This window comes from Olea europaea, unplaced genomic scaffold, assembly GCF_002742605.1.
Source record: "Olea europaea var. sylvestris unplaced genomic scaffold, O_europaea_v1 scaffold500, whole genome shotgun sequence".
NCBI lineage: Eukaryota > Viridiplantae > Streptophyta > Magnoliopsida > Lamiales > Oleaceae > Olea > Olea europaea.
Genome location: NW_019263312.1, coordinates 37,827 through 51,947, shown reverse-complemented (window position 1 = coordinate 51,947; position 14,121 = coordinate 37,827). Strand labels below are relative to the sequence as shown.

At 36.2% G+C, this 14,121-nt stretch overlaps 1 protein-coding gene across 1 annotated transcript; it reads right to left on the bottom strand.

The window, feature by feature from the left end:
• Positions 1-957: 957 nt before the first annotated feature.
• Positions 958-4,266, bottom strand: LOC111388488 (transcription factor MYB20-like). The gene is made up of 6 exons (XM_023013216.1): positions 4,244-4,266; positions 4,029-4,083; positions 2,945-3,132; positions 2,485-2,808; positions 2,110-2,191; positions 958-1,080 (listed from the first exon to the last, which is right to left on the bottom strand). The coding sequence occupies exons 1-6, from the start codon at positions 4,264-4,266 to the stop codon at positions 958-960; spliced, it is 795 nt and encodes a 264-aa protein (XP_022868984.1).
• Between the last annotated feature and the right edge of the window lie 9,855 nt (positions 4,267-14,121).

Genomic DNA, 14,121 nt, shown 5'->3' with positions numbered 1-14,121 from the left:
AATGCAAGACTCAGTTATTAGAATTACTGGGTAGTATAGTTTTGGTTGTTAAGTTCTGACTTATTTTTGTAAAGTCTTGACTTATTGTGTATGGTTTTGTCACAAAATGCCAAAGGCGGAGTTTTTTAGGTCTAAAAGTGTAATTGGCGATTTTGTGGACAAAACGGGCTAAATTGTATAATTGTAAAAGTCAGGGACTTAATTGAACATTGGTGTAAAAGTCAGGGAGTTAGGGTGCAATTTCTATAGATGAGGTAAATTAGTGTTTGAGTCATTGATGGAGTCCAAGATGTCTAAGAAGATCACACAAAATCATCGAAATACAATTGAAAATCTAAAGGATATCAAAGAGCCGCACAAATTATGTTCCGGATTTTCAGTCATAACTTGCAACGCATTTTTCACATAAAAAATAGAAAATTTTGGAATTTGGACAAGGCTATTTTTAGAAAAATTATATTCCTTTGAGTTATCTTTTAAACGCAACTTGAATCACCTCAATCGGACATCGGACAAGAAAGTTATGATAAAAATACTAACGATTACTCACTATCACTCGCTTCTCGCTGGCATTTCGCTTGAGCGAAAAAAACATATTGATTTTCTCTGGCTCTCGCTCGAGCGACACTCCTATGCGGTAAAAATCCTATTTTTCATTTTTGAAGTGTTTTACTCGACCTATACCACCCAGACACCTTCAAATATAAATACTCAAACTCTAGGACGAAATTGCAGAGGTTACCACATTATTTTTTCATTACCAAACATATTCATAACATCTTTGAAGTGATCCAAGGTGAAATTAATTGGTGATTCCATCTACGTCAATCTTGTGATTCGGCAACCATTGTTTTGGGGAAAAACATCAGATCTACATTACCTAAAACACCTTACTTCCTTAATTTATTGAGGAAGGGACTCTCATTGGAGGATTGAGAGAGGTGGATTGAGGCGCAATTACAGGCACAAGAACGAGCGGTTCTTGATGTTCCACTTGGTGATACGATCAGTTAAGTACCAGGAGGTTGTAGTGGACAACAGATTGGCTACAAGAGGTAGATTGGGAAGTCTAGTAGGAGGCTAGAAGTATCTACAGCAGTAGATCGTGAGACTGAAACAACGGGTCTGATTGGGTACGGAGTTTGGTATAACTTGTACTTGCTGAATTGGTATAATGGAGGTAACTGGCTCGGTCCCGAAGTTTTACACACGTTGGGATTTCTCCGTCATCATATTGTTTGTTACTTACTGCTTTCCATAATATACAAATTGCGACATTCCAATATAGGTTAATTGACTTGTATGATTAATCACCTAGACAACTAATTAAAGTGACTTGTTGCTTTAGTTAGATTAATTCCGTACGTGAGGTCAAATTGGTTAAAGTGAAATCTAGAATGTAAACTTGGCAACATATAAAATTTGAACTTGACACTGGATCGCGTTAGCCGAACTTTCTAGCATATCTAAGCATTCTAGGTCGAATTTCTCACAATGAAAGCTGAAAACTACTTCAGATTTGGAGTCAAGCTTACTTCATTATAAAATTCTGTTCAATCTTTTTTTACTACATCAATTAGCTATAATAAGGTGAGAAATATTTAGGAATAATTGCAATCACAATCCTAAAGCTTTTTAAATTGTTGCAACCATTACCCTGACTTTTCTTTTGTAGCAATGTTGGTCCCAAAGAGCAAAGTGGAAACATAAATTCCAGTAATAATCAGCTTTTAATAATCATCACTAGGTGTTTCTTCTTCTCTTTTCTAGAGTTTAATGTGTTCTTATTTCTATTTTGTTTTCCAAATTTTTCTGGCGTCTAGCTAGATTTTTTCTAGCGGCAAGTTAGTTTCCTTTTTTCCCTTCTTTTCTCCTTCTTTGTTATTTGATTTATATTTTTTTTCCTTTTTTCCTCGTTTTTCGAATTGGCTTTGTTAAATTCCCAAAAAAAAATTAAAAAAAATTATTGATGGAGTTTAAAGTCTGCGTGCACGGAGGCACGAAATATCCGTGCATGGAGACTTAAAGCCTCCGTGCACAGAGTAAATGTACCGTAAGTGTGCCTCCGTGCACGGAGACTTAAAGCCTCCTTGCACAGAGTAAATGTACCGTAAGTTCTAAAAATTTCTTCCTCAGTAGTCCATGATCCCTTCTTTGAACCAACTTTCTTAAAGCATTATTGGCTTCCCATCTTCAATTCAAATTTTATATAAATTAAGTTATCAATCAAATGGACTTGTATAGAAAGAAAAAAGAAAGAAACTTTGAACAGGAATATAGCAGAAATCGGATAAACTGCCTAGACTAGCCATCTACAATCCTCTTGGAAGAGCAGGAGTGCAGAACGCGAGAATATAATGAATAGAATTTTATATTCAGATACTTGTTAAGACAAATCAAAGGTTGGAGGAAACTAAAAATCTACAAGAATGTGAGAAAATAATTTTGATGAAGGAACGAAAATTTTCATGGAGTTCAATTAACAGGACTTCATCTACTCTGAACTCATTGCTAACCTCCATTAATGGGCTTGAAGCCATGTTTTTGCCTTCATCTTTGCCCTCTGTAATGGTGGATTGCACTGAGATTCCAGTGTCTTTGTTTTGATCTACCGCGTCTAATGGTGGTTCTTGTTCCGCCAAAGGATTTTGTGTATGTTCTTTCAACGGCAATGGAAGCGGTGGGGGGTTGCGGGACATGGGATCTATTCCCATGTTCCTCAGCTTTTTCTTGATGCTTGTCTTCCAGTAAATTTTCATATTATTATCAGTTCTTCCGGGGAGATGAGAAGCAATCTTGGACCATCTACAAAACATCGCTAAAAATGCCAAATTTATGTGGTTCGTAGTACTAAACTACACTGTTTAGGACAACAAAAATACAATTTACCTTCATTTAAGTTCAATAATTATACAAAAATAAATAAATAAAAATTGAGTCCTGTTTTCCAAGCTTGGGATGAAGGTCAATAATTATCTTCTCTTCATCTTCAGATAGAAATCCTCTCTTCAAATTTGGTCTAAGATAATTTGTCCATCTCAATCTGCAGCTTTTTCCACACCTTAGTAATCCTGCAATGTTATCAAAACATATTAATAATATAAACTTGATTTCTTGAAAACAAGAAATAGCCTAAAGATTTTCTATTGTTGGAGGATAAGAGACTATATACATGTAAACAAATTCAAAAACTAGTGATTATTTAAATTAAATGTTTAGAAAGCAATTTCAACACAAGACTTGACACCTCTCCTCCTCTCAAACACAGACTATCATGATGTTCATTCTCTAATAGCTTAAACTTTTAAATAAACTGGCACTCAAATACCACAATGTGCTCTCTTTCACTAAATGGACGCTTATTACTTTTTCTCTTTTTTATTCACCAGTGACAAATTTTCCCCCATTTTAACAGAAAGGAAACATAGACGGCAAATTATGAGCATAACTTGGGGAAGATCACTAATATATGACACATGAGATTTAAGTTTTTGGTGAGTTTTAAACCATCAAGTTCAATTAACCTTTGAAGCTGACAACTTACACTTTCTCTGCAAAAATGATATCCCTTTCTTTCTTTGTTCTTCACCTTGTTGAATTTTTTCGATTGGAAATATTGTCGAGAATATGCTTAAAGCATTGTCATGATTGTGATTATTATTAACCTTCCTCAATTTAATTTATTTCTTCTCTTGTCATTTAGGACCTTTTGTGACAAATGTACTCTTTGTTACATAATTTCGTCTTTGCTGGAATATAATTAAAGGGTTTTGATCAAAGATCATTTCATTGTTGTGATGGGACTGATACATTTCTTTCTTGGATTATCTCAGTGAGACTATATAAACAAGAAAAGAAGACCTGGAACCAAGTTGATGCTGCAGGCCTTTTTTCTTGGATTTCTATGGTGTTTATATACAAGGAAGAAAAGATTATTGTAAGGGTTTTAAGATTTTCTTTTAAGTTTTCAAAGATTTCCCTATGAAACTCTTAACTGGCAAAGAGGTAGAAGAAATTAATCAATGAACCTGTTGACCTCCAAAAATGGCTCCAACAGGCACCCTAGCCTCGCCCACTTGAAACCTGCACAAGTAGCACCCCGTCAAGAGGCAAAGGTGACCAGAGGAGAAAAAGATCCGACGACCGTTTACACACCGACGGTCAAGTCAACGGTCGGACGGAGATAGATATATAGAGTGCAATAATATGGAGATCGGGATTTGGCTAGGGATGTAGAACATACCTTAACTTGTGAATTGAATCCATATATATAGAGAAATGATGTGAAATGGGCCAAGGCGGGTTAATGGGCATAAGTTCGAGCCCAGTATGAGGTGAGCAAAGTGATAGGCACTTCGATTGGGCTTTTTATAGCCTCGATGGCGCCTCGGCTAGGCTTCTTAGAGCCTCGACTTTGGGTCCAACACTAATGGGCTTGGCTCGGGTCCAATAAGGTGACCCAATATGGAGTGATAATTCGTAGGCGTAACAGTAGTCCCCCAAGTCCGAGTCGTGTTATTTATATGCGGGTCGGACTTGAAATCTAAACTCTCAAGTAGGCGAGGGCCTACAGATTGCCTCAGAAAGATGAGTAGCTCAGTAAGTGAGGACTTTCGAACTGCCTCGAAGAATGTGTGCAAGTCAGAATAAGTGAGGAATTACGAATTGCCTCGAAAGATATACTGCATATATTTTTTTGAAATTTCGACAGCATCTCCTCTGTAATATGGACTAAACCAATCCTGTAATATAATACAATATATCCACAGTACATATGCCAAATAAATTTGGGGCCCATTTGCCCCTTCAAATGCTCAAAAGGTGTAACATATCACATAATTTGCCTTCAAATGCTCATAAGGTGTAACATATCACATTTCTCCAAGATATGTGCACAGGTTCTATCATGCATTATAGTAAATCATGTGCTCGCATAGCTCGGTGTATAAGTAGTGCTTCATCATGCATTATAGTAAATCATGTGCTCGCACAGCTCGGTGTATCAGTAGTGCTATAGTGAAGCAAGTAACATGATGTCGGCAATAAAATGAAAATGATGATGATACGACATACGTACTGGCTGTGATGAAAATAATGTATGACATGGGTAGTAGTGATATGTCATTCATGCTTGGAAGCAGTAATGTGATGCGTATGCTAGCAGTAATATGCGGCCCCCCAAGTCTGAGCCGAATATTTATATACGGGTCGGACTTGAAGTACCACTATGATAAAGTTGGTGTAGAGGCGCTGCTTTGATAGCAGAGGCGGTGCTCTGGACTAAATATAAGTAGCTGTACTGATACTGAAGCATATTGATGTATACCAGCCGTTGACTCTTTAAGATCAGCTGAGTGTATGGCTGCTGCTGCGGTTGTAGGTTCAACTGTTTCTACCGAAGCGCTAACTCATAGACAATGCATGGGAGATGCTGAAGCTTGTGAAGTTAAAGATCGGGACACATCTTCAAAGAAGGAGCTCATCTACCACCAGTGCGCTGACTCATAAGGGACGACGCGTTGGAAGACGACTAAAACTTTGTAAAGTTTAGGAGGGAACGCAGCTACCGAGACGATGATCCACAGGGGACTCCGCGTCAGGTGCATCTAAACTTTGTAAAGTTGAGTAAGGAGCTCATCTGCCACCAGTGCGTTGACCCACAGGGGACGACGCGTAGGGAGATGATTGAAGTTTTGTAAAGCTTAGGAAGGAATGCAGCTGTCGAAGCGATGACCCACAAGGGACTCCGCGTCAGGTGCATCTAAGCTTTGTAAAGCTGAGGAATATGCTTATCTTCGATCGATGTGGGAGATGGTTGAAGGTCGATAAAGCTTTTGCAACGTTGCAATCGAGGCGATGACCCACAGGGGACTCCGCGTCGGAAGGGTTGAAGCTTTGTCAAGCTGTGGACAACATCTGGTGAGGCGGGAGATAGACGTCCCGTGAATAAGTTTCGAACTATCGGAGCTTTAGTGACTTACCTCGAAATGACAAGGACTTAGAGTGAGGAACATATCTTGCGAAGCCTTGAATAAACATCTGACAAACTGTCGAACGATCGAAGTCTTATAAGCTAGGCTCGGATGGACGAGGGCTTAAAGCTAAGCTCGATGATAATGAGGCGGGGAATAAACATCCCGCGAAGAGGTCAGGAAATGCTCCTTTTGCAAGGGCGAACACATCGAATAATTTGTCTCGTCCTTTATTCAAGGAACAAAGACTTCAAACATACCGCCTCTTCCTTTATTCAAGGAACGACAACCTCTTCCTTTATTCAAGGAATGAGGACTTATAAATATCGCCTCTTCCTTTATTCAAGGAACGAGGACTTCGGTATGCTTGAATAATTCAAGTGCCATAATGTGAATAAGTTTCCCTTCATAATCAAGAGTTGGCCAAGTATGATTTTCTGGAGGTTGTTTCATAAATCAGTTCAGCATTCTTTACAAGTACAGGGACTCCATGAATCATCAGCAAGAATATGGCAAGCCACAACAACTTACTGGGAGAGTGCAAACTTTTCTCGACCTAACCAAAACTCCGGCTACCTTAAAAATGCCTTGTCGCTGGAGGCCTTAATATCGTGGACACTAGATTTTATCAATGAATTATAGTGCCAAGACAAACTTTGGATGAGGAGATTATGTAAAGTATAAACATAGCCCAATAAAATAAACCACTCCTTGAGTTCATGTTTCTGAAAGAACGAATATATTATTACCATGGCTAGAGAGAAGAGATAAGACCAGTAGGCTGAAGCGTCTAGCAGGTCTCATGGGTCGGCCCACTATTGCTGTCGGAATGGCAGAACCGAAGTGGGTGAAGGAGTCAAAGTCTGCCTTTTACTGTGACTACGGCAAACCCGCCAAAATGGAAGGTTGAAGCGAGGCCGAAGTGAGAAAAATTGAAGTGGTAGAACTGTCGAACTCGGGGAACTGAAGCGGGAGGGCCAAAGCTAGAACCGAAGTGGTCCTCCCTTGGTTATTCCAGCAAACTAGATGTCCAAGTGATTCCAGCAGTCGAAGTGGACGAACCGAATTAGAAGGGTTGAAGTGGAAGGATTGAAGTCTGTGATTACAGCAAGCTGAAGTGCTCAATAGGCCTAGGTGCTTCAATATACTTGGAAGAGTTGTTGAAGATGCCAGAATTCGCCTCATGGGTTTGCCCAAGTCAATTATAGCAGCCTGAGTGAAAGAGCCGAAGTGGGTGGAAGAACCGAAGTCTCTTTTCATTATGATTGCGGCAAACCTGCTAAAATGGAATGTTGAAATGAGGCCGAAGTGAGAAGAATCAAATGGTAGAACTGCCGAACCGGGGAGCTGAAGCGGGAGGGTCGAAGTGGGTGGAACCGAAGAAAAATTTCCATGGTTATTCCAGCAAATCAGATATTAAATGATTCCAGCAGTTGAAGTGGAAAAATCGAAGTGGAAGAGCCAAATTAGGTGGACCTGCCGAAGTGGAAGATCGAAATCTGCTTGCAGTGGTGATTACAGCCAACTCCCACGTCTAATAGTCCCAAATGTTTTAATATATTTGGAAGAGTTGGTGGCCAAGGAAAAATACATTTTTGCAGCCCATATTTATGTAACCCAATAAGAATAAATTTTAGGCCCAATAGCATAGTCCAAAAGAAGTATTAATTACTAGATAATAGATATAGAAGATTTGTATTTGTTTGGCCAAACCTGGGAAGAAAAGTCAACCAAATTATGCACATGACAACTTGCAATCTCTGCAAACGACTGAGAGTTACATCAACAGGCTAGAAAGGCTAGTCACTAGCAAGGCTTTGTCTCCATCAGGGCTAATGTTGGTAGAAAGGGCAAAGACCATTTACCGCCAGTTACTATGGTCTTGCAAGAAGCTGCTAGTGCCGGTGGCTGCCTTAGTGACCTTTGCCGGAGATGATAAAATGCAAGGAGAGACGGAGATGGTTGGATGCCAAAAAATCCAATTTATTCCTCTTTAGGAGAGATTTCATATTTTTGTGGTGGGACTTTGCTGGGTACATGTTTTGTAAACATAATGTTGCCGACAAATAAAAAATGAGGTGGGAGCTATTTCCTTTTTGTTTGTTGCTGGGAGCTTCGGTTTTAGAGGAGAAGTAGTGGAAAGGCTCCCCCGTTTGTTGTAGAATTTTGGTAGAGATTGCCTCCATTTTTGTGGTTTTGTTTTGCATTTTCTTTGCTGCTGGGTTTCTCCAACGAGTGGGTGGAAATGGACCAGCAATAATGGGGACAAAACAAAGAAATTCCTTTCACCATCCACTTGTAAATGGTTATGGAATAAGAGGCAAGTTTTTTTTTTCTTTTTGTTGTTACCTTGTTTGCCACTTCGATTTCTTGCCGGAAAATCTCCTTTTTCAAGGAATTTTACACACCTCTGTTAGTCCTTCTAGTGGCTATGTTTTTTGCCAAACATAACCATTTCATGGTGGGTTTTTTCAACCCTTTGTTGGTCGCAAATCTCCTTTTTCAAGGAAATTTTCATGCCTCTGTTGGTTTGTTGCAGTAGCTATTTTCTTCTATTCTTGGGTTGCTGTCTTCGCTCATTTGGTACCACACTGGCCGGAAATAATATTCTTTTATATGTGGTATAACATAGTTAATGTAACAATTTCCCACAGACGTGGCCAATCTGTTGATCTCCAAAAATGGCTCCAACAGGCACCCTAGCCTCGCCCCCTTAAAACCTGTGCAAGTAGCACCATTCAAGAGGCAAAGGTGGTCAGAGAAGAAAAAGGTCCAGCGACCGTTTGCAATCCGACGGTTAAGTCAACGGTCGGACGGAGAGAGATATATAGAGTGCAATAACATGGAGATGGGGATCTGGTCTAGAACATACATTAACTTGTGAATTGAATCCATATATATAGAGAAATAATGTGAAATGGGCCAAGGCGGATTAATGAGCCTATGTTCGAGCCCAGTATGAGGTGAGCAAAGTAATAAGAATTTCGGCTGGGCTTTTTATGGCCTCGGTGGCGTCTCGGCTAGGCTTCTTAGAGCCTCGGCTTTGGGGCCCAACACTAATGGGCCTGGCTCGGGTCCAATAAGGTGACCCAATATGGAGTGATAATTCGTAGGCGTAACAGAACACATCATCTTTATTTTACAAGAAAATTTATACAAACGCAAGCCCACTCTTTTCCTTGCCACACTTGGAATTATTTATTAATGAACATCTATTATGGTGTATCAAAGGGAGTATGTCCGCATTTATGAAATGATTGGCAGTTGTAATTGATGCCAAAAAGTCTTTGTTCTGCATAATTTATTTGAAAATAAATTAATTTTCTATCACATATTTTTTTAATAAAATAATTTTATGTGTGAATCCATAATTCTACCTTTTAACCATACATTTATATTTTTTCACTTCAAATAATCTCTCCCACACAAACACTTAAAAAAAAAGATTATATAAAATATATTCTACTATGCATTAAATTAATTAAACTATACTCTGCATGCATGACTATAGTATTTATGCAACATTGAGATTTTAAATTTGCCTTTTAATATTCTCATTATTATGTTCCATCCAAACCAATAAAAGATTGTGATTTTCGAGCTTTAATCAAAACGCCATTCTCTACATGCATCTCTCATCATGGTTATAGACAATTCGACCATATGTTCGGCTTCAATTATTTCTCAAATCGGAAATATTTAAAATTATTAAAGAAAATGTCTTTTGGTTGGGTAGAATTATTCATTTAATTAAGTTAAAAGCTAATGAACAATACGCTTCTGATCATCAAATAGGGACCTGAAAATTTTCTCCTTTGGAAAGCTACAAGATTTGATGCCTCAGAGATGCAAAACATAATAATTTAGGCAAGACTTGTGCATGTTTAGTTTCTTGCACTCATGAAATTGAATATTTAATCAAAATTTACAAAATACACCCTACATTTAGGGTGTATTTGAATTTTGCATACCATATTTTACAAAATTACACTTTTCCATACTGAATTCTACTTATTGGTACACACTTTGAAGGAAAAATAAAAATATTTACAAATTTCTTATTATAAATGATTAAACAGGAACAAAGTAACTAAACAAACCAAAGTAACTAATTTAAAAATAACAAGATATTTTAATATTTTATACCATTTATTATTCTTCAAAGTTGTAATTCCTATTACTCTTTCATCCAAAAAAATGATTATAAATACGATGACACAAATATTTCTCATTTTCAAAAACTTAAAATACTTTTTTTTTTTTAAATTCTACACATTCCACACTAATAATAACATAATAAATACAATACTCGCACAACACACGAGACGAAGACTAGTATTTAATTACAAATTTGTAATTCATTTTTCATATATTCATAAATATTAAAAAGATAAACATCATTTAAAAGAAGCATGCTTATTCGTTTAATTACTATGACAATGATCATAATCTCAATTAAAACATATAATCATAATCTCAAGGACAACGGTGTTCATCATCTCCATGAAGGTCTCATTGAATTGAAGAGTGTGAAATTTTTTATAACTGTTTTTCATCTAAGATAATTCGTTAGAAAGTCTGTTTTATTATGTTTGTTTATTTAATTACAAATTTGTAATTCGTTTTTCATATATTCATAAATATTAAAAAGTTAAACATCATTTAAAAAGTCAAAAGCAATGAATACAATTCATTTTTTACTCTAAAAGATTCAAAATCTAGGAAAGAGACAAAATTGTTTATGAGATCAATTGATTGAACATCACATGCTAATTGTGGATATAAATATTCATTTGACCTTAAAGAAGCATGTCAATAATTATACGCTTTTTCAAAGAAACGTGTATGAGACTAATTCAAAGCATATCCAACAAACAAATGAAGATTCCATCAATGCCTATTTATAAAATGGATTATTAGGTTTGAATTTATTATGCAAAACATTTCGACATCTTATTTTTTTACATTTTCATCCATATTTTCACTTTCGTTGCAAAACTCATCATTTTGATCTGATTTCTCAATTAAAATATGTCAAATGACGAATATACACTTTTATTTAGATAAAACAAAGAGAAAAGAAAAGAAAATTTAAGGATTAATTGCAATCATACTTCCAAATCTTATGAAAAAGTGAAAACGAATCCCTAAGAAATATTAAAAAATAAAAAATAAAATCTCTTTAATTTCCCATCCTCCTTGCTCCTCCTCCCTTTCCCTTCTCCTTCACCTCCTCCTCCTCCTCCTCCTCCACCACCACCACCACCACCACCAGGGTGTGAAGAACCGACAACACAAAAAATTTGTAGTGAAGGGTCTAACTCATTAAACCCTTCAATGTTAAACATCATTAAAGTTGGAGTCTACTCTCTAGTTGATGTTATAAGCTCGCAAACAAACACACTTATCTCCATTGACAAACAGTTAATAAAATTGCTGTTTTTGTTTCAAGAACTACTCACAATTTAGAAAACAGCTAGAGTATCTGCCTATGATCTAAAAGATTTAATCTACTGTAAATCACAATATTAATTCCTAATACCCAATAACTAATATTTCTAAGCCCCCGTTTGGCCCCCGTTTTCTAGAGATGAAAATAAGAAGGAAGAGTTTTCGATTTACGTGTAATATTATTTTATGAAAGATTGTGTGGTTGAAAATAGGAGAGAGAAAAATGTAATGTAATGTAATAGAATTTAATGGGGCCAAATAGGAAACAATATCAAAATTCAGATATTAAATATACCAAATTAGTTTCAAAAAATTCTACACGTGTAAATAATTCCCGTATCACACTCAATAGGTTACCAAAAATTAAATTTTAAAAGCAATAATATGCAGTCACTGAGTTCAAAGGTTCCATACCATTTTAATTTACCACTAGGCAGCTTTCCAGAAATGTGTTGTCGACCAGCACGAGAACCTTCAACTGAGTTGAGGCGCTATTGTTCTTGAGAGCTAGTTGTGGCTGAGGTCCTGGGTATGAAGATCCGGCAGCACGAAAATGGATGTCGGGATTGTTGTGGTGGTGGAGGAGGAGGAGGAGGAGGAGGAAGGAGAAATAAATTTTTTATTTTTTATTTTTTAATAATTATTTGGGACTCATATTCATTTTCATTTAAAAAAAAAAAAGAAAAAGAAAAATTGGGGGCATGATTGTAATTAGGGTCCGTTTAATAGCATTCAATTCCATCGAAAATGTCATATTCGAGAAATTCGTTTTCTACTTTGACTGTTTGATACGAAAAAGGAAATGAAGTTTGAATTTCAAGGTACAAACACTTAAAGTATGTTTTTGGTCAATTGAGTGGAAATCGAATTACTATGTTTTCATGGTTTTTTCATTTTCAATTTACATGGAATTGGTTTGTCTTTTTTACCTTTGCAATCAAACAGACATTTAATTCTTTATTATTCTTTTCTTTTATTTATAGGAGTGTCTATTCGTTATTTCACATATTTTTATTGAAAATTGGATGAAAATGATGATTTTCGCAATAAAATATGAAAAATAGAGATGAAAATGTTTTAAAAAATAAAACATAGAGACATTTTGCACAACGAACTTTAAACATGGGGACTTTTTATGCTAATAACCCTTTATAAAATAGAAATATCATTTTTCCCCATGTTTGATCCCCTTTACTTTACTTTAAATTATTTTTGATATTCATTTTCAATCACACGTATTCTGCACTTAAATCCAAATTTTTTTCTTATTTTTTAACCGTACATTCTAAAAAATAGTATTCAAAACTATGTTTTTTAAATTTTAAGGCCACCAAATAGGGACTACTTAATAAGTTGTTTAATGAAAATTTTAATAAAATTTTTAGTAGCGTTTGATGAAAGATATGGGAGAAAAATTTTGGTGAAACAATCGCACCATCCTACACGATGCGAACGTCGAATGTGGAGCCACCATCTCATCAAGTTGCCACCCTCATCCAATAAGGTGAAGCCACATCAAGAATTGCGATGAAAAGAGAGAAAAAATCAAGTCCCAACATGGCCTCACCTCATTGGGTGATGGTGGGCCACCTGAAAGGTGGTAGCTCCCCATTTGGTAGTCACTCCATCAAAGTTTTTCTCAAATATGGATTTATATAGTTCTCGTTTGAGTTTCTCCTATTTCACTGTTCAAATGGCACCCAACTATGATTGAATAAGACCTGTTTATATGATCTCAATGAAAATTCTCCCCGCATCTCTATAATGACACTTACCTCGGTAATAAATTTCGAACAAAACCGCGAAGAATTTGAACTATTGAATCATTCTCTCGAAAAAAGTTCAAAGAGTTGAAACGTTCAATAATCTTGGTAAATTAAGTACGAAAAATAATGTGATGAATCTGTTAAGGGAATATAATCCCACATCGGTAAAATACCGAAATAATGACCAATATATAAAGGATTGGGACACTCCTCTTAACAAGGTTGACCTTATTAAGATGGACCCCAAGTCTTAACATGGTATCAGAGCCCATTAAGCTCCAACGAGCGATTCGATCCGATTAAGTCTCTAAAAATGAGCACACGGATTTCAAGATTGGTCTGCTCAAACGAGCCACCATCTTGCGGGGGCATGTTAAGGGAATATAATCCCACATCGGTAAAATACCGAAATAATGACCAATATATAAAGGATTGTGACACTCCTCTTAACAAGGTTGACCTTATTAAGATGGACCCCAAATCTTAACAGAATCAAATAAAACTGGACGCAAGTCATTTATTCAACCTTGCACAAAATGAGAATACCCAATATCACGTCCAAATTATTGTTGTCAACTTGTCATTGTTCCAACATTTTTGTCTGTTAAATCTGTTATTAATGTTGTTTTTCTTACATATAAATTGTCAAACCTAATTTTGGTCCTCCTTACATGGATAAGTAGATCCTTTTTAATGGGTCAACAATGGACGATAGAAATGTTAAAGTGTCGAATCTTTTAATAGAATAAAATGACGAATTAAAAGGATGAAAATGGAGACATAGGATTTTGATTATTTTGAATGTAAATAATTTAGAAGAATTTCGACATCTTAACGTTGATTTTAGTATGTACACAATATATAAAGTGACAGCATTAAGTAGGAAGAGTGTGCTCTTCAACTCCTCATGACAATTATACCTTGATTAAATA

What these genes read in the sequence shown, in the direction of transcription:
- LOC111388488 (XM_023013216.1), bottom strand. Translation starts at nt 4,266, where the DNA reads ATGGATTCAATTCACAAGTTAAG. An exon ending in GATTCAATTCACAAGTTAAG is followed by an intron (nt 4,084 to 4,243) that starts GTATGTTCTACA and finishes CTACTTGTGCAG; the next exon opens with GTTTCAAGTGGGCGAGGCTA. An exon ending in CTTCATCCCAAGCTTGGAAA is followed by an intron (nt 2,809 to 2,944) that starts ACAGGACTCAAT and finishes AGCGATGTTTTG; the next exon opens with TAGATGGTCCAAGATTGCTT.